At 57.4% G+C, this 17063-nt stretch overlaps 1 protein-coding gene across 9 annotated transcripts; it reads left to right on the plus strand.

The window, feature by feature from the left end:
* Positions 1-822: 822 nt before the first annotated feature.
* On the plus strand, positions 823-16053 carry ILF3 (interleukin enhancer binding factor 3). Of its 9 annotated transcripts, none has more exons than XM_082299364.1 (20): positions 823-954; positions 3995-4090; positions 4176-4402; positions 4665-4845; positions 5049-5196; positions 6516-6607; positions 7162-7257; positions 8411-8522; positions 8804-8901; positions 9280-9391; positions 9484-9612; positions 10209-10408; positions 10639-10809; positions 11027-11164; positions 11428-11604; positions 11984-12140; positions 12329-12382; positions 14498-14836; positions 15333-15461; positions 15573-16053. In XM_082299364.1, the coding sequence occupies exons 2-20, from the start codon at positions 4088-4090 to the stop codon at positions 15701-15703; spliced, it is 2694 nt and encodes an 897-aa protein (XP_082155490.1). In that variant the 5' UTR covers positions 823-954; positions 3995-4087; the 3' UTR covers positions 15704-16053. The 9 variants fall into 9 exon arrangements, with proteins under 9 accessions (XP_082155490.1, XP_082155493.1, XP_082155492.1 ...); XM_082299367.1 differs by having other exon boundaries at positions 15333-15452; XM_082299366.1 differs by having other exon boundaries at positions 11987-12140.
* Positions 16054-17063: the final 1010 nt, after the last annotated feature.

Below are 17063 nucleotides of genomic sequence, written 5' to 3' on the forward strand. Positions count from 1 at the left end.
AGCAAAGTGCTCCTTCAGACACTTATTTAATGTCGTTTCCCTGGTCATCAAAAGCAAAAGGTGTTTCTGTGGTCGAATGCCTCCAAAAATGCATCTTTGAGGTTGTTCCCCTCAAAAATTTAATGGTTTTGAGGTCAAGCCACTGGAAAAAAGCCATTTTTGAGGTCAAACCCCTTCAGTAAAGCTGGTTTTGAGGTCAAACCCCCTCAAAATAAAGCGGTTTTGAGGTCAACCCCCTCCAAAAAAGGTGATTTTGAGGATGTTCCCCTCGTAGAAAGGCGATTTTGACATCAAACCCCTCCAAAAAAGGCACTTTGAGGTCAAACCTTTTCATTCCTTGTCAGAGAAGGATCTTCCCGGTGGAACCCAGTCTGGGTTCAGGTGCTTCGGGGGGTCGCGCGGACGTGTCCCCTCAGGGGGATCCTCTCAGGCCCTCGCTCCCCTCACAGGGGTCCCCTCAGCGCGCGCCCCCCCGGCCCGTTCCCGCCACCGCTCTCGGCCCCGCCCCCTTCGCACCACCCTCCCTCCTCCCTCTCCCATTGGCCTCACGCTTTGTCCATCACCTCGTGCCGTGCTAAACCATTGGCCCGCCCCCGCCCCCGCGCCCCTTATCCCCGCCCCCCGAGCCCGTCCCCTTCTCCTCTCCGCCCCCTGTCCATCACCCTCCCTCCGCCCTCTCCGATTCGCTCTGCCCCCTGTCCGTCACTCTCCCTCCGCGCCCTCCCATTGGCCCGCGCCCGCCGCGCTCCCCATGGCCCCGCCCCCCCGGCGCGCGCGCGCCCCCCGCCGGCGGCGGCCCCGCCCCCGCCGCAGTCCCGGCGCCGCCGCTCCGGCCCCGTTCCGGCCCCGCTCCGGCCCCGCCGCGGCCGCTCCGGCCCCGCTCCGGCCCCTCCCGGGCCCCGCCGGCCGGGCCGGGCCGGGCCGCCCCCGCGAGGCACCGCCGGCAGCGCCCCGGTAGGAGCCGTGTCCGCGCCGCGCGGGGGGGAGCCGCGCCGGGCCGGCCGGGCCGAGCCGGACCGGGCCGGCCGGGGGCGGTGCCGGGGCGGGAGGAGCCGGGGTGGGGTGGGGGGGGTGGGTGAGCCGGGGGGGCGGTGGGACGCGGTGACCCGGCCCCCCCCGTGTCCCCTCCCTCCCGCCCGGCCCATTGTGTGCAGACAAAATGGCGGCGGTGAGTGAGGGGAGGGTGGGGGGAGGTGGCCGGGCTCCCTCACGGACCCCCCTCAGCAGCGCCCCGAGGGACCGGGGGGGGATCGAGCCGCCGCCCAGAGAACGCGGGCGTCGCTCGGGGCTCCCCCCGACTCCCCTCATTTCTCGCCGCCGCCGCTTTGTTCGCGCCGCGTTTGCAAATGGCGGCAGCGCCCGGCGGCCCCCGCGCCCCCTCCTCACCCCCCGCGCCCCCTCCTCAATCCTGGTCCCCGCGCCCCCTCCTCATTTTCGCCCCGCGGCCCTGCACTCGCGTGGGGACGGGGATGGGGGGTTTGAGGGGGGCTGGTCCTTTCCCGACCCCCTCAGCCGCCCCTGGGTGGGATGTTGGGGGGGGGGGGCCTTGGAGGAGGTGGGATCACCCCCCTTGGAGGGGCTTGAAGCCCCTCTTCCCTCTCCCCATCCCACCCCATCCCAGGCTGGGAATTGCAGTGGGATCATCCCCTTTGGGGGGATTTTAGCCCCTCTCCCCCCTCAGGACCAGGATCCTGCTCTCCTCCTCCCCTGAGCTTTTCCCGGCCTTTCCCTCCCTGCTCCCTCACGGTTCCCGCTGGTCCAGCCCCGTTATCCGTGGCCGCTCCGTTTCTGGAGGGTTTAGAGGAACAAAAATCCAGCAACCCCTTCCCGCGGCGGCTGCTCCGCGGGGACTGATGGCTTTGTGCCCCCTCAGTGCGGGGTTCCCACTGGAATCCGCGCTCCCGAGGCTCCCGGATTGCTCCCTGTGAGGGCCGTGGTGTCCCGGTTCCTCATCCATCCCGAGCAGGCACCAAAACACAGATAAAAGCGACCAATTCTTTCTAAAAACACGGCCTTGAACCCAAGCGCGGCTTCGCCTGTGTCACACTTTACCACGTTTAGGGCAGGAATCCCAGCCTTTTGCATCCTTTGGTTGTTTTTCCCTCCGTCCTCCCAAAAACGCCCCTTGGGAGGCTCAATCCGAGCGCGGGAAGTTTGGTGAATTCCAGCTGGGGGTGGGAGTGGAGGAGGGGGTGAGGCCAAAACCAGGTGAAATTCCAGAGTTTGTCCCGTTTCCAAGGGTTGGGGTCCTGGTTTAACCAATCCTGTGGTTCTTCTCCTCGGAAGACACAAATCTGGTGGTGCTGCAGCATCAGCTCCCAGATTTCTCCCTCCAAAAATCTCAGAAGAGGGATAATGGGAGACTCTGGCTGCTGTTGTGATTTTGACTATAGGAACAGCTGGATGGGATTTCAACCCTTTCCTTATCCAGCCTGGAGAAAATTGAGGGAATTTTAAGGAAAATAACGGAGCATGCGGGGCCTTCAGGGCCCAGCCCGGAGCAGGAGGCACCAGGAGATGCCATGTGGCTCCTTGGGAATGATTCTCCCAGCTCAGCTGGTGCCAGTCGGGGTTTAATTTCAATTAAATCCAGATTTATGGCACTGTTAAGTTATCCTGTGGGTGAACTGGCAGGACTGGAATCAGAGGGCTTTCCTTGGAGTGGAACTGTGTGTCTGTGCAGCGGCTCAAGGTTTTTATCCTAGAAATGTGAGCCCCAGCTCTGGGTGAGCTGGACAGCGCGAGCGGGGAATGGCGAGGCTGCAGCTGGGGAGATTCTGGTGGGAAGAGGTGAAAGTGAGCTGCGGTCTGGTTTGGTGGCCTGGGAAATGCATGGAAAGGGGAAGGGCTGCCGTGAAGTGGCATTTGGTTGGGAGCTTTGGGATAATCCAGGTGGGATCGACCCTCTCCAGGTGGGATTTGCTGTCGCCAGGCAGATTTTGATGGTAAAAGGAAGTGGAGGCAGAGGAGGATGATCTTCCTCATCCTCAGGTGCAGAGGGTCAGCGTTTTCCAATGCTTTTCACTGGAGTTATCCTTGGAGTTATTGGGAAGCTGTCGGGTGTCGCAAGGCCGGGATTGAACCGGTCAGGGGCAGTGGGGGAAACCAGGATTTTAATTAATTAATTTTACTGGGTACAGTTGGTGACCCTGGCTGGAGCAGGTGCTGATCCTTCCCCTGTCCGTGTGGGAATGATGCCAGAACTGATCCTGGCGAGTGCAAGGCAGTGTCCAGAGGGTGATCCCGGGACACCGGCGGTCCCGCGGGATCCAGGCGTTCCTCTGTTCCGGGGGACAAAGCACTGGAGTTGGAACAGAAGGCTCCGCTGCCCCAGCTGGGGGCGGTTCCCACAAAAAGGCAGGAATTTGATGTCAGTTGGGCTGAATCTGTTGAATTCCAGGACTTTTGAGCACTGACTTCCCACCTGGATTTGCTGGGTTTATCCCGTTTCCTCCCAATAAACTCAGGGAGGAGACTCAGTGCAGCCTCTGGACTGGTGTTGGTCCTAATGCAGAGCCAACGGGGTGACTTTGGGGCTGTGCCAGGGATTTGGGGTGAAGCCAGGGCTGTGGCAGAGGGATCTGTGCTGGGAGCTTCCCGTTAGGATCCCAGAGGGATCTGTGCTGGGAGCTGCCCATGGATACGGCAGAGGGGTCTGCCAGGAGTGGGAAGAGGGGCCCAGCTGGCTCTTCCCTTGTTTAATTAATTAATAATTGTCCCAGGGCGGCTGCTCCAGCGTGGAGCAGGGAGCTCTGTCTGGTTTGGAAAAGTCCCATTTCATGGGAAAACCTCTTGGGAATAAGAGGGAATAAGGATCGGATGCTCCAAGGGTCAGTCTGCAGGTGTCAGAGATGTAAATCCTCGGGAGCAGAAGGAGGATTTGGCTAACGAGTTGGTCTGTGTCTCACTGCTGTTCCTGCTTCCAGCTCCCGCTGCTCCAGCGCGTGCCCCAGGCTCCGGCTGCCCTGGCTCACCCGCTCTCTGTCGCTTTCAGATCCCGGAACGCCGCGGTGCTGCGACGCTCCAGTCACCGGAAAAATCCAAATAAACACCTTTGGAGCATTCAGGCAGACAGCAGAAAATAAAAATGGTAAGAGCCGGGCGGATTCCCGGGTGTGGGATGAATATCTGTGTCCCGGCGCTCCCTAAACATTCCTGACCTCCCTTTTCTGCAGCGCCCAATGCGGATCTTCGTGAACGACGACCGGCACGTGATGGCCAAGCACTCGGCCGTGTACCCCACGCAGGAGGAGCTGGAGGCTGTGCAGAACATGGTTTCCCACACGGAGCGGGCGCTCAAAGCCGTCTCCGACTGGATTGACGAGCAGGAGAAGGTCAGCGGGGAGCAGCCGGAGACGGAGTCCATGGAGACGGCGGCCGAGGAGGAGAACAAGGAAGGAGGGTGAGGAGCGAAGCCGCTGCTGGGATCACAGCGCTGTCCTCCTTTAGATCCCTAAAACTCACTTAGATCCCTAAAAATCCGCTTGCTGGCGGTGGCAGCGTTGTCCTCCCTGGCCGTGGAATCGAGGGGAATTAACTGAGGCAGGGCTGAGGCGACAGTTCTGAGTGCCGGGTTAATCCTCACGGATCCATCCCTCCGGTTGGGTGGGGCACTCTCCTGGCTGTGAATCCCGCCGTTGTGACCCTGTGCCGTGTTTTTTCAGGGATCAGAAGGCCACGGAGCAGCTGACGAGGACCCTGCGCGGGGTGATGCGCGTGGGGCTCGTGGCCAAAGGCCTCTTGCTGAAGGGGGACCTGGACCTGGAGCTGGTCCTGCTGTGCAAAGACAAACCCACGGCCAAGCTCCTGGAAAAAGTCGCCGATAACCTGGGAGTGCAGCTCGCGGTGAGTGGAGCTGAGCCACCAGGAAAATTCCCTTTGGGATGGTTCTGGTCCCCATGCTCCGGCTTGGAAAAGTCCTTTCCAGAGGCGCATGGCGTTCTTTGGGATTGTTAAATGAACTTTTCCTTGTTGATCATGGAATGGTTTGGGTTGGAAGGGACTTCAAACCCATCTTGTTCCAACCCGTCTCTGTCCCAATGTTGCAGGCGATCACCGAGGACAAGTACGAGATCATCCAGTCGGTGGGAGACGCCGCCATCATCATCAAGAACACGAAGGAGCCCCCGCTGACCCTGACCATCCACCTGACGTCGCCTGTGGTCAGGGAAGAGCTGGAGAAGCAGCTGGCCGGAGGTACGGCCGGCCGGCACCCGGCATCCCGCGGCTAACGACCGGGAAAGTGCTCTTCAGCTTCAGCCGGAGCCGTGGCAACTCTTGCTGGCCAAATCCAAACCAAATTCCTTCATTGCGCCAACCCCACGGAGATCCCGGTTGTGGTTTATCCGGACCGAGCTTCTGAAGCTGAGGAGCACCTTTCACACGGGATTTTGCTCTTCTTTTTTTTTTTTTTTTTTAAGTATTATTATTTTATCCTTTCTTTTGGTTCCACTTGGGCCTTTAGTTCACTAATTCATCATCTCGTTGTATTACTCGTGGTTTGTCCCCAGCCATGTCAGTGCAGTGACATGAAAATAGAAACCAGATTTGTTTAAGAAACCCAAAAAAACCCCTCTTGAAGGCTTCTTGTCCGAGGAGTTGCATGTCCATGAACCGGGATGTTCCGGGATGTTCCCCCGGTGTGTGTTGCAGCAGAACACCGGGTGCTCAGGGCTCCTCCCGTGGCTCTTCCAGCACCTCAGGTTCAGAATTCCGGAAAGCGATGCAGAGTTTTGGATAAAGTTAGCTTCTCCAAATTCCCTTTGGAATCAAAATTCCAGCAACCACTGGTTGTCCGCTCCAATTCCGATGGGCTCCGTAGGGCCGGCGGTTCCCCCGCTCCGCACTAGCCTTATCTAAAACCCTGATCTCGAGCAATTTTGGGCGACTTCAGGCCTTTCCTCAGTTTTGCTGCAGCACAAACCGGGACCTCTTTGTGCTCTTGATTGTTGATCTCTGGTGTTGATCTCTGACCTCGTCTCCGAGCCTTCTAGTTTGTCGATTTTAGGGACGCTGGACCTTTGACCAACAGGACGTTCTCTGTCGCGGGCCGGGGCCGGGGCAGCCATCCTTCCGGGCGGAGGGTTCCCTGGATCCTCGCCGAGCCTCGCCCTTCCCTCCCCCCCACCCGCTGCGCTCCGGCTGCGGAGCCGGGATTTCACCCACCTCAAATTTCCCCCTCACCGGCCTCGCCGCCGCCTCTCCATCCATCCAGGATTTCTGTGCCCTCCACCGAGCCTCACGCCCGGTCTCCTCCTCTTCCTCCTCCTCTTCCTCCTCCTCTTCCTCCTGCCAGCGCACATTCCAGGCCATCCCTCCCTGGGAATTGAGCTTCCCCCGTGTCCAGGCGAGGCCGCGCAGCGGCAGTGCCGCAGCCCCTTCCCTCCCGCTCCCACATCCCAGCAGGATTTTTTGGGAGCCTCAGCTGCCCGTTAGGATGCTGCCTCATCCCCCTCGGCCCGACAGAAGCCCCTTGGTCAAACCGTGCCTTGTCTTCTTATTCCATCCACGACTAGAAACGCTCTCAGTCACCGACTCCCCGGACGTTCTGGACAGGCAGAAATGCCTTGCTGCCTTGGCGTCTCTGCGCCACGCCAAGTGGTTCCAGGTTTGCATTTTGTTCTTATATTTATCTTTAAGTAGAAACATTGGTAAACTCTTTAAGGGGCTGAGTGTTTTTTTGGAGTTGGAGTTTCAAGTGGCCGCTGGCCGCTCGGAGGTGCCGGACTGTGGGCGCTGGAGCGACTTAGGAGCCTTTGTACGGAGCAGCCGCGGAGCTGCTACTTTGTGTGAGGAGTAACGTCCCCTTGGCCAAGACCTTGGTTAAGACCTTGGCCAACCCCTTGGCCAACACCTTAGCTAAGACCTTGGCCGACCCCTTGGCCAACCCCTTGGCTAAGCCCTTAGCTAAGACCTTGGCCAACTCCTTGGCCAACTCCTTGGCTAAGGCCTTGGCCAACCCCTTGGCTAGGACCTTGGCTAAGACTTTGGCCAAGACTTTGGCCACCCCTCGGCCAAGCCTCGGCTGTCCCGGCGCGGCTCCGAGCTCCGGGTGCGGGCCCAGGCTCCGGCTTTACCCTCGGCAAAGCAGCACCTCGAGGGAGCGTCGGCGGCGCGGGCGGGCGCTCGGTGAATCCCTGTCTGGTTTGGTTCCGCTTCCAGGCCAGGGCCAACGGGCTGAAGTCGTGCGTCATCGTGATCCGGGTGCTGCGGGACCTCTGCACTCGCGTCCCCACCTGGGCCCCGCTCAGAGGATGGGTAATTCCCCCTTTTCCCGTTCCGGGGGGGTTGGCGGCGTTTCTCCCGAGCTCAGCTCTGCTCTTTCCCAAGGTTCCAGGGCACAGCCCCTTTCCCAAGTTGGGGATTTCTATGGATGAACGACTTTTCTGCACTTAGAGACGCAAATCAAATGTCTGTGCTGCAAAGGGCGTCTCGATTGCCAGCTGGCCGTGCCTTATGAGCTCCTGTTGTTATCAAACTGGTTATGAATTATCAACTCGCCTTGATATTGAATTGCTTTATCGATTACCAGCTCAGGTTATCTTTGAATTGGTTTATCAATTATCAACTCACCTTACTATCGAGTTGTTTTATCGATTACTTAATCACATTATTATCAAAACGTTTTATCAGCTACCAAATCACATCATTGTCAGTGTTATCAGCTATCAAGTCTTGTTAGTATCAAGTTGTTTTCTCAGTTATCAAACACATCATTATCATTGTCGAGTTTTTATAAATTATCAAGTTATCATCAATTATGAAGTATCAAATCATGTTATTTTAAAATATTTTTATTAATTTTCAAGTCTTGTTATCAAATAGTTTTATAAATTATCAAATCAATTTATTGGTTACCAAACCATGCTGTCCTCAAATACCATCATCAGTTTTCTTTATCAATTAACAAATGGTTTTATCAGTTATCAAACAGCTTTATCTTATCAAATCACATCACATATCACACAAATTGTTTTATTAATTGCCACACGACATTGTTATCGAACTGTTTTATCCATTCACGACTTCCACAGCTTGACTTCTCTTCTTTGGGAACTGGAAGCTGCTCTCAGATGGGTCCCTTCCCTGGAGCCCTTTCTTGGAATCCCTTTCCAGGGATCCCTTTTCCCAGAGTGTTTCCTGGGGTCCCTCTGCCAGGATCCCTTTCCAGGAGTCCATTTTCTCAGAGTCCCGTGCCAGGATCTCTTTTTTGGGGCCCTTCTCCCAGATCCTTTTCCCAGGATCCCTCCTGGGATCCCTCTTCCAGGCCCCCTTTCCAGGGGTCCACTTCCTGCTGTCCCCCTCTTGGGCTCCCTTTTCCAGGGTCCCTCTTCCCTGGGATCCTCTCCCAGGTCCCTCTCCGCGCTCCACCTCCCCTCTCCCCGCCCTCACTTCCCTCCTTCCCTTGCAGCCTCTGGAGCTGCTGTGTGAGAAATCCATCGGGACGGCGAACCGGCCGATGGGCGCGGGCGAGGCGCTGCGCCGGGTGCTGGAGTGCCTGGCCTCGGGCATCGTCATGCCAGGTGAGCCTCGGGCCGCGGCGTTCCCGCGGGAGCGGAGCCGGGAGGAGCGCGGGGGTGCCGGCGGTCGGGTGCCCCTCGTTTCCCGTGGGCCCTCCCGTCCTCTGGAGCCACCTCAGCCCCGTAGAGAGAGGCACCAGCGGAATTTGGCTCCCGGGAGCGCGATTCTCGCGGCCGATCCCACACAGTCCCGCGGCAATCCGCGCCTTCGGAGCTGCCCCAGGGAATTTAGGGTAGAAACCCGGGATAATTCTCTGCATATCTTCCTTGTTTCCTGCCTTCAGATGGTTCTGGTATTTATGACCCTTGTGAAAAAGAAGCCACTGATGCTATTGGGCATCTAGACAGACAACAAAGGGAAGATATCACACAGAGTGCTCAGGTATAGTGTGACCTCCACCCGGCCCTTCCCAATCCCCGGCTCGCTCCGCTCCCGGCTCCTTCGGCCAGCGTAGATTAGACCCGTGGTCACGCGGCGCTGTGGTCACTCAGTGGCGTGGTCACACGGTCCTGTGGTCACTCGGTGCCACGGTCACTCCACCAGGCCACCCACGTGGGCCCCATAGTTTGGCCACCCAGAGCAAAGAATCAGGTGTTGTGTAGTGAATGGTCCCGACACCCCTTTTTGGGTGAAACTCCCCCAAAAAGAAACTCAATCCGGAGAGTCCCGCTGAGGATGGGTCGGTGCAGGGGGGCTGTGTGGGGGCTGGGAGCAGGGGGGTGTCCGGCAGCTCCCAGTGACCCCCGGTCCTGTCCCCAGCACGCGCTCCGGCTCGCCGCCTTCGGCCAGCTCCACAAGGTCCTGGGCATGGATCCCCTGCCCTCCAAAATGCCCAAGAAACCAAAGAACGAGAACCCGGTCGATTATACTGGTACGTACTGGGAGGGGACGGCCCCGCATCCCATCCCAAGGATTTGGGTGGAAAACAGGGGATTTAGGGAGTGCCTGTGCTCATTCCCACAGTTCAGATCCCACCCAGTACCACGTACGCCGTGACCCCCATGAAGCGGCCGATGGAGGAGGACGGGGAGGAGAAATCCCCCAGCAAAAAGAAAAAGAAGATTCAGAAAAAAGGTATTGAGTTAACGAGAGGTAGGTACGGCCTGGGGGGGAAATGGGGTGGAAATTGGGGATACAGGGTGTGGGGATGGGTAAAATAACTTAAAACTGGGAGATTTGTGCTGGGTAGAACTGGAAGCAAGGAGGAAAAGATCAGGACTTTTCTGGAATTGGAAAAGGCTGATGGGAACTGGTCTGAGATAGGAAAAGACCAGTCAGAACTGGTCTGGAATTGGAAAAGACCAGTGGGGACTGGTCTGGAATGGGAAAAGACCAATGGGGACTGTCTGGAATGGGAAAAGACCAATGGGAACTGGTCTAAAAAGAGAAAGACCAGTTGGAACTGGTCTGAGATCGGAAAGTACTGGTCAGGACTGGTCTACAATGGGAAAAAACTGGTCAGAACTGATCTGCAATTGGAAAATACTGGTGGGAACTGGTCTGGAATGGGAGCAGACCCATAGGAACAGGTCTGGAATTAGCAAATGCCCATCAGGACTGGCCTGAAATGAAAAAATACCAATTGGAACCGGCCCAAACCGGAAAATACTGGTCTGGAATCAGTTTTGCTTCTTCGAAGGAGCCGCCAAACACCCGCAAACTCTCGGTGTTGGTTTTTCCCCATGCAGAGGAAAAGCTGGAGCCTCCACAGGCCATGAACGCGCTGATGAAGCTGAACCAGCTCAAACCGGGGCTCCAGTACAAACTGGTGTCCCAGACCGGCCCCGTGCATGCTCCCATCTTCACCATGTCCGTGGAGATCGATGGCAGCACCTTCGAGGCCTCGGGGCCATCCAAGAAAACGGCGAAGCTTCACGTGGCCGTGAAGGTGAGCGCAGGATTCGGTGGGAATGGGAATGGGAAAACTGCCAGAACCCCTGGGGCGGGGTGGGAGCAGCACCGGGAGCTCCCAGCCCTGAGTGTCCCTGGAGCACCCGCAGGATTCAGGAATGCCGAGCGCCGGAGAGAGTCGATAAACAGCCCAGAGCAGCTTCCTGGAGAGTTCTCCCGAGCGGGTGGTGCTCGAGTGCGGCTCCTGACCTCCCTCCCGCTCTCCAGGTGCTGCAGGACATGGGTTTGCCCACCGGAGTGGAAGGCAAAGATTCTGGGAAGGGCGATGAGTCGGCGGAGGAGACGGAGACGAAGCCGGTGGTTGTGGCTCCTCCGCCTGTCGTGGAAACGGTGTCAACGCCCACGGCAGCCTCTCCCCCCTCAGATCAGACCCCTGAGGTGGGTGGGGGGACACAGGGAGGGGGGACGTGGCTCTGGGATGGGGGACGTGGGGTGGGATGCATGGCAGCTGTGCTGGTGGTGTTTGTCCGGGTGGCTCCTGGCTAAAACAGGAGGCAGAAGTGGCTTCGTGGGGGTCCTTCCCAAAAAGGTTGGGAAGCAGCTCCGTGTGCGCTGGGGACTTTGTGGGGCTCACCCAGCCTCTCTCCGCCTGCAGAACGTGAAGCAGCAGGGACCAATCCTGACAAAGCACGGGAAGAACCCGGTGATGGAGCTGAACGAGAAGCGTCGCGGGCTCAAATACGAGCTGATCTCAGAGACGGGTGGCAGCCACGACAAGCGCTTCGTCATGGAGGTGAGGGGACACGGGGCCTCCTGCCCTTCCCAGCAGCTCCAACCCAGAGCTCGTCAGGCGGGAAAAGAGCTTGGAAAGTTGCCTCATCCCCTTCCCAAGAGTTTAAATTGTCAAATCCAAGTGGTTTGGGTTGGGAGAAACCTTTTAAAGCTTGTTAATGGGCAGGGACAGCCTGTGACACTTCCAGCTCTGGGACTCCCTGTAGGTCTCCCATCTTTTCCTGCCCTTTCCCACTTAAATGTGTGGTTCTGTCCCTTTCCAAGGTGGAGGTGGATGGGCAGAAGTTCCAAGGTGCTGGCTCAAACAAGAAGGTGGCCAAAGCCTACGCGGCACTGGCCGCGCTGGAGAAGCTGTTCCCAGACGCTCCCGTTGCCATCGAGCAGAACAAGAAGAAAAGAGCCCCTGTTCCAGCCAGGGGCGGCCCCAAATTCCCAGTCAAAGTGAGTGAAACCCCCAGTCCCACAGCTCTGGAATGGGAAAAGACTGATTGGAACTGGTTTGAAATTGGAAAAGACCAATGGGAGCTGGTCTGGAATGGGAAACGACCTGGGGTCTAACTCGGGGTGTAACTCACCGACCACTGGCTCTGGGGTTTGATCTTTCCTGGGAAGGGGAGCAGAACAAATGGCTTGGAACCACAAAACCCATAAGGTTTTGCTGCAAAATCCTCTGGATTTGGAGGTGCCTGAACTTGGGGTCCACCTTGGTGGCTCTTGTCCTGAGGAAGTGGTGCCTGGGGCTCTGTTTTGGGAGGTTTTTTGGGAAATCCCTCATCCCAGCTCCAAGTGACCCCTCTCTCCCCTCTCCTTGTCCCCTCAGCAGCACAACCCAGGCTTCGGCATGGGGGGGGGCCCCATGCACAACGAGGCCCCCCCACCCCCCAACATGCGGGGCCGCGGCCGGGGCGGGAACATCCGGGGCCGTGGGAGAGGCCGGGGCGGCTTCGGCGGCAACCACGGCGGCTACATGAACACAGGTGAGGGCCAGCAGCGCTCCCGAGGGGGCCGAGACCCCCAGGCCCCCCCTGGGCATCAACCTTCCCCTCTGGGATCGCATCCATGGCACCTGGACATTCCAGAACCCTCCATGGGGGAGTGACCCTCCAAATTTGGGATGTTTCACCCTTGGAATCTCTGTTTATTCCAACATTTTCTTCTGCTCCAGGGGCTGGGTACGGGAGCTACGGCTACGGAGGGAATTCCGCCACCGCCGGCTACAGTAAGTGCCCTTTTTCCACCCAAAATCCCAACGAGCGTTGTCGTGCCGGGGACTAAAAATTCCTGGGAAAATGGCTCAAGGGAGCAGAAGGGTTTTTTTTTATAGAAAGCACTCCTTGGTTTTTAAGGAAACGGAAGCATTTTGATCAACTTTGTCTTGGCTTCCAGCAAGGTTTTTTTGTACAAAATCCGAGCCTTTTAATAAATCCCAGAGGTTGGGTCAGACTCCTCTGGATCTTGGGAAGACTTTCCCACGTGGATCTAGTCCAGCCCAGCCTTTTAAAGGTGTGAAATGCCCTGATTTGCTGGAATGTTTGGATTTGCCTGTGGAATCGTGTGTGCTGAAGCAAATCCTTTGTAACACACTGGAATTGTGCTCCACGTCCCAATCCAATGAATATCCAGGCGTTGGGGAGTAGCAGGAATGTCTTGGATGTCTCGGGAAATCCATGGAGTTGTTGGTTGCCATGGAAACAGGCTCTTGGAGCCAAGCGCTCCCTCAGAGCGCTGGAATCACCTGGAGAATGAAACATCCCCAAAATCAGAAATTGAGGGGAATTTTGGAGTTGACTTGAGTCTCAGAGTCCATCAAACTCCGAGCGTTTTGGTTCTCCATTCCTTGTGGTTTGGGTTTAAAATTGTCTTTTTTTGCTGGGTTGGTGGTGCCGTTGTTCCCATCTTTGAGGCCCTTGAGCTAATTCCATGATTAACCAAAAAAGGAGAAGGAAGCTCCAGGTTTAAACTGAGTGACTCCGAGGGGTTCAGTGGATCCTTAAAATAATATTTGTGATAATAATAATTGTCCCAGTTTTTTGAAAAAAAAAAGCCTGTTGGAGGTCCTGACTCTTTATTCAGGAGACAGATCCCATCCTGGATGATCCATAAATGTTCCTTAAGGTCCCTCTCCCGGGTGGGAAAACTGCCCTTCCCAAGCCACCAGGTGGTGCTGGATGCTTTTATCCCTGGCCTTTGATTTGGGGAGAATCGCAGCTAATCCCGTGGCAAGCATTAAAGCTTCCAAGTTAAACTTGGAATGCTGAGATAAAGGGGAAAATCCGGGAATACTGAGGTGGGAGAGCTCCACTTCCAGCTCTGCAGCTTGAATCCCCACACTCCTTTCCGGACCCGAATCCCAGGATTTTCCCACCGGGATGGCCCGAGGTGACTCTGGTCCAGCAGAGACAAGTTTTGCTCCAACCCTGGAGATAAATTTATTCCAGAGCCTCGTTCCTGTAGAGTGAATCCGGGATTTTCTGTGGAAGAGGAATAAAAACTTCATGTGGAAAAGGGGACGTGGAGGAGAATCCATTAAACGAGCCCAGAATTAACAGATCCCAGAATTTAAAGCCTCCAGAAGCTCTTGGCAGCACAGCCACGGGATTTGGGCACGGAGCCAGGATTCACCTGGGATCAGTCTGGGCGTTCCACACAGAATTGCAGAAGTGAAGCACATGGAATTTCACTCTCTGGCTCCTTTGTAACCAAATTCCCCGTTTTGTTGTTGGCAGATCCCTCCCAATCCCACAGGGTTTTAGTTGGATTCAGGTGGCTTTTATCCCTCAAAAATAAGTTTAGTTTTTGGATGCTCCCAGTTTTCCATGAAATGGGAACTTCCCAAGCTCCACCGAGCAGGAACCGCGCAGGAAAAAAACACTCAAGAGTTTGACTGTGGGACCCTGAATAAATGAAATTAAACCCAGATGAACTCCGGATCCCAGAGGGAATCACCCAAATCCCAGGAAGATGAACGGTGGGGTCATGTGGGTTCCTCATTCCTGGAACAGGATTCTCCCTCATTCCAGAGCATCTGTCACTCCGGGATGATGTTTGGACTTTGTAGGGTCGAGGGATGCCGGGGAGCGACCAACGGGATGGACCCAGATGGGGGGTCCCGCTGGAATCACGGGGATGGATCCAGATAGGGGGTCCTGTGGGATTTATGGGGGGTCCCACCGGAGTCACGAGGGGTCTCCATCATCTCCGGATCACCCTCAGCCTCGCAGGACCTCATCCCCCTTCCCGCCACCAGCCCACACAGCTCCGGAGGGGCTGAAATCCCACCAGGAACACCCCTTCCTGCCACCTCCGGAGCGCTGACCCTCCTCTCTCTGTCCAGGCCAGTTCTACAGCAACGGCGGCCACTCCAACTCGGGCGGCGGCGGCGGCTCCTCGGGATACGGCTCCTACTACCAGGGCGGGGATGGGTACACGGCGCCCGCGCCGCCCAAGCACGGCGGGAAGAAGCAGCAGCACGGCGGCGGCCAGAAGGCCTCGTACGGCTCCGGCTATGCCACCCACCAGGGCCAGCAGCCCTATGGGCAGGGCCAGTACGGCGGCTACGGCCCCGGGCAGGGCAAGCAGAAGGGCTACGGCCATGGCCAGGGCGGCTACTCCTACTCCAACTCCTACAACTCGCCCGGTGGCGGCTCCGACTACAACTACGAGAGCAAATACAGTGAGTGGAGAGGGTGGGAGTGGTGGGAGAGGGAGTTGTGGGTGGAAAACACGAGGTTTGGAGTTGAGGGGTGAGGTTGGGTTTGATCCTGAAGGGCTTTTGGATCAAAGGTGTTGCAGGGTTGGCCCTGGAGGGGACCTGGGTGACCCTTCTGTCCTGAGGCTGGGCTGGGGCTGTTGTGAGGGAGCTCCAAGGGGTTCTTTCTGCCCCTCTAGGAATAAGGGGATGTTTGGGCTAAAAGAGGGGGATTTGGGGCTGGAGCTGGGGTGAGTCAATGACAGGGAGAGGGGACAGAGGGGGGTGGGTGCCCCAGCCCTGGGATCATCCCTGCCTCAGAATGTCTTGGCAGAGTTGGATGAAGACCCCTCCGCACCCAAACCCTCCCAGAATTCCGGGATCTTGAGGGGGTCTTGGCTCGGTCAGTTGAACTGGGTGCCCCAACGGTGCCGGGGGTCCCTGCCCACGTTCTCATTCCCACTTTTTCCCCCATTCCCAGGTTACAGCGGCAACAGCGGCCGCAGCGGCGGCGGCAACAACTACTCCGGGGGCGGCTCCTACAACTCCGGCTCCCACGGGGGCTACGGGGGCTCCGGGGGCGGGGGCTCCTCGTACCAAGGTAAGGCAGGTCAGTATTGGCACCCCCCCCGCGCCGCCGGGTTTGGGGCCCAGCTCCAGCTCCACGGCGACCCTAATTCCATCCCCTTCCTCCTCCTCCTCCTCCCGGTGCTCTCCGCAGGCGGATACTCCTCCCAGTCCAACTACAACTCCCCGGGTTCCCAGAACTACAGCGGCCCCCCCAGCTCCTACCAGGCGTCCCAGGGCGGATACGGCAGGAACGAGCACAGCATGAGTTACCAGTACAGATAAACCCCCGTGTCCCACCGCGCTCCCCCCGGGATTCCCCGGGTTTTATCCCGTTTTCCCCCCTCCCCGTTGCTCTGTGTGACCCGTCACCGGCGGCCGCCCCGTGCCCGCCGCCCCTGGGCCTCTATTTAATGGGTCGTAGTTGCCACAACGACTTGGTCTAAATAGGATTATTATTATTATTTTGGGGGTTTTTTTGTTGGTTTTTTTTGTTTTATTTTTTTGTTGTTTTGTTTTGGTTTTTTTCGGGGAAGTCGATCCAATTCCGGAGCCTTTTCCCAGGCCCCGGCTGGGGGACGGGCCCTCGTTGTTCTGCTTTTGTGAAGTGCGTTAAAAAGGAGCTTTTTTCGGTATTTTCTGGCTTTGGTGGTTTCAGTTTTTTTGGGGAAGGGGTTGGGGGGGGTGGAGGAGGTGAATAAACCCAAAATCTGGGATGGTTCGGGCTCCCAACGCGTCGTTCTGCACCTCCAAAGCCCCACATTTGTAGGATTCTCATAAAAACCCCTCAATTCCAAGTATTTGTCCTTTAAAACTCCAAAATTCAGCATTTGTCCCTTAAGCCCCCTTAAGTTCAGAGTACTGGGGCCGAACTGGGGCTGAACTGGAAGCATACTGGGGTTGAACTGGGGCTGAACTGGGGCTGACCTCAAGGCTCCTTTGGGTGAACCTTGTGCCGGTGATTACGGATCTCTCCATGCCAGAGCTGGACTCTGGGAAACACCGGGAATGGCACCTGGAGCGGGGCACGGCCTGGCAAACACCGGGAATGCTGCTCAGAGCGAGGCACATTCCAGCACCAGGGCCCCTTCCTGACCCCGATCCATTGGGATTGTGGCGGCACTAGGACAGACAAGGCTCCAGCCCTTTTATTAAAAACATTGGATATAACTTAACACAGTGGATCCCAGATCCCAGCAGATCCCGGCCCCATCGATCCTGAATACCGAAATGACTCCATGGATGGAGCAGCTGCTCCGGTACCAGATCCGGCGGCTCAAAGGGACGGGAACGCCCACGGGGGGACCCTGAGGTTCAGCGGCTGCTCCGGAGCCAGGACCACGCACGGGCAGCGGATCCCAGTGACACCGGGAGATCCCAGTCACAGTCAGAGGATCCCAGTCACAGTCAGTGGAAGGTGACACCAGTGGATCCCAGTCACAGTCAGTGGAAGGTGACACCGGTGGATCCCAGTCACAGTCAGTGGAAGGTGACACCGGCAAATCCCAGTGACACCGGTGGATCCCAGTCACAGTCAGTGGAAGGTGACACCGGTGGATCCCAGTGACAGTCAGAGGATCCCAGTCACAGTCAGTGGAAGGTGACACCGGCAAATCCCAGTGACACCGGTGGATCCCAGTCACAG

This window comes from Coloeus monedula (assembly GCF_965178545.1).
Source record: "Coloeus monedula genome assembly, chromosome: 31".
In the NCBI taxonomy this organism is placed as follows: Eukaryota; Metazoa; Chordata; class Aves; order Passeriformes; family Corvidae; genus Coloeus; species Coloeus monedula.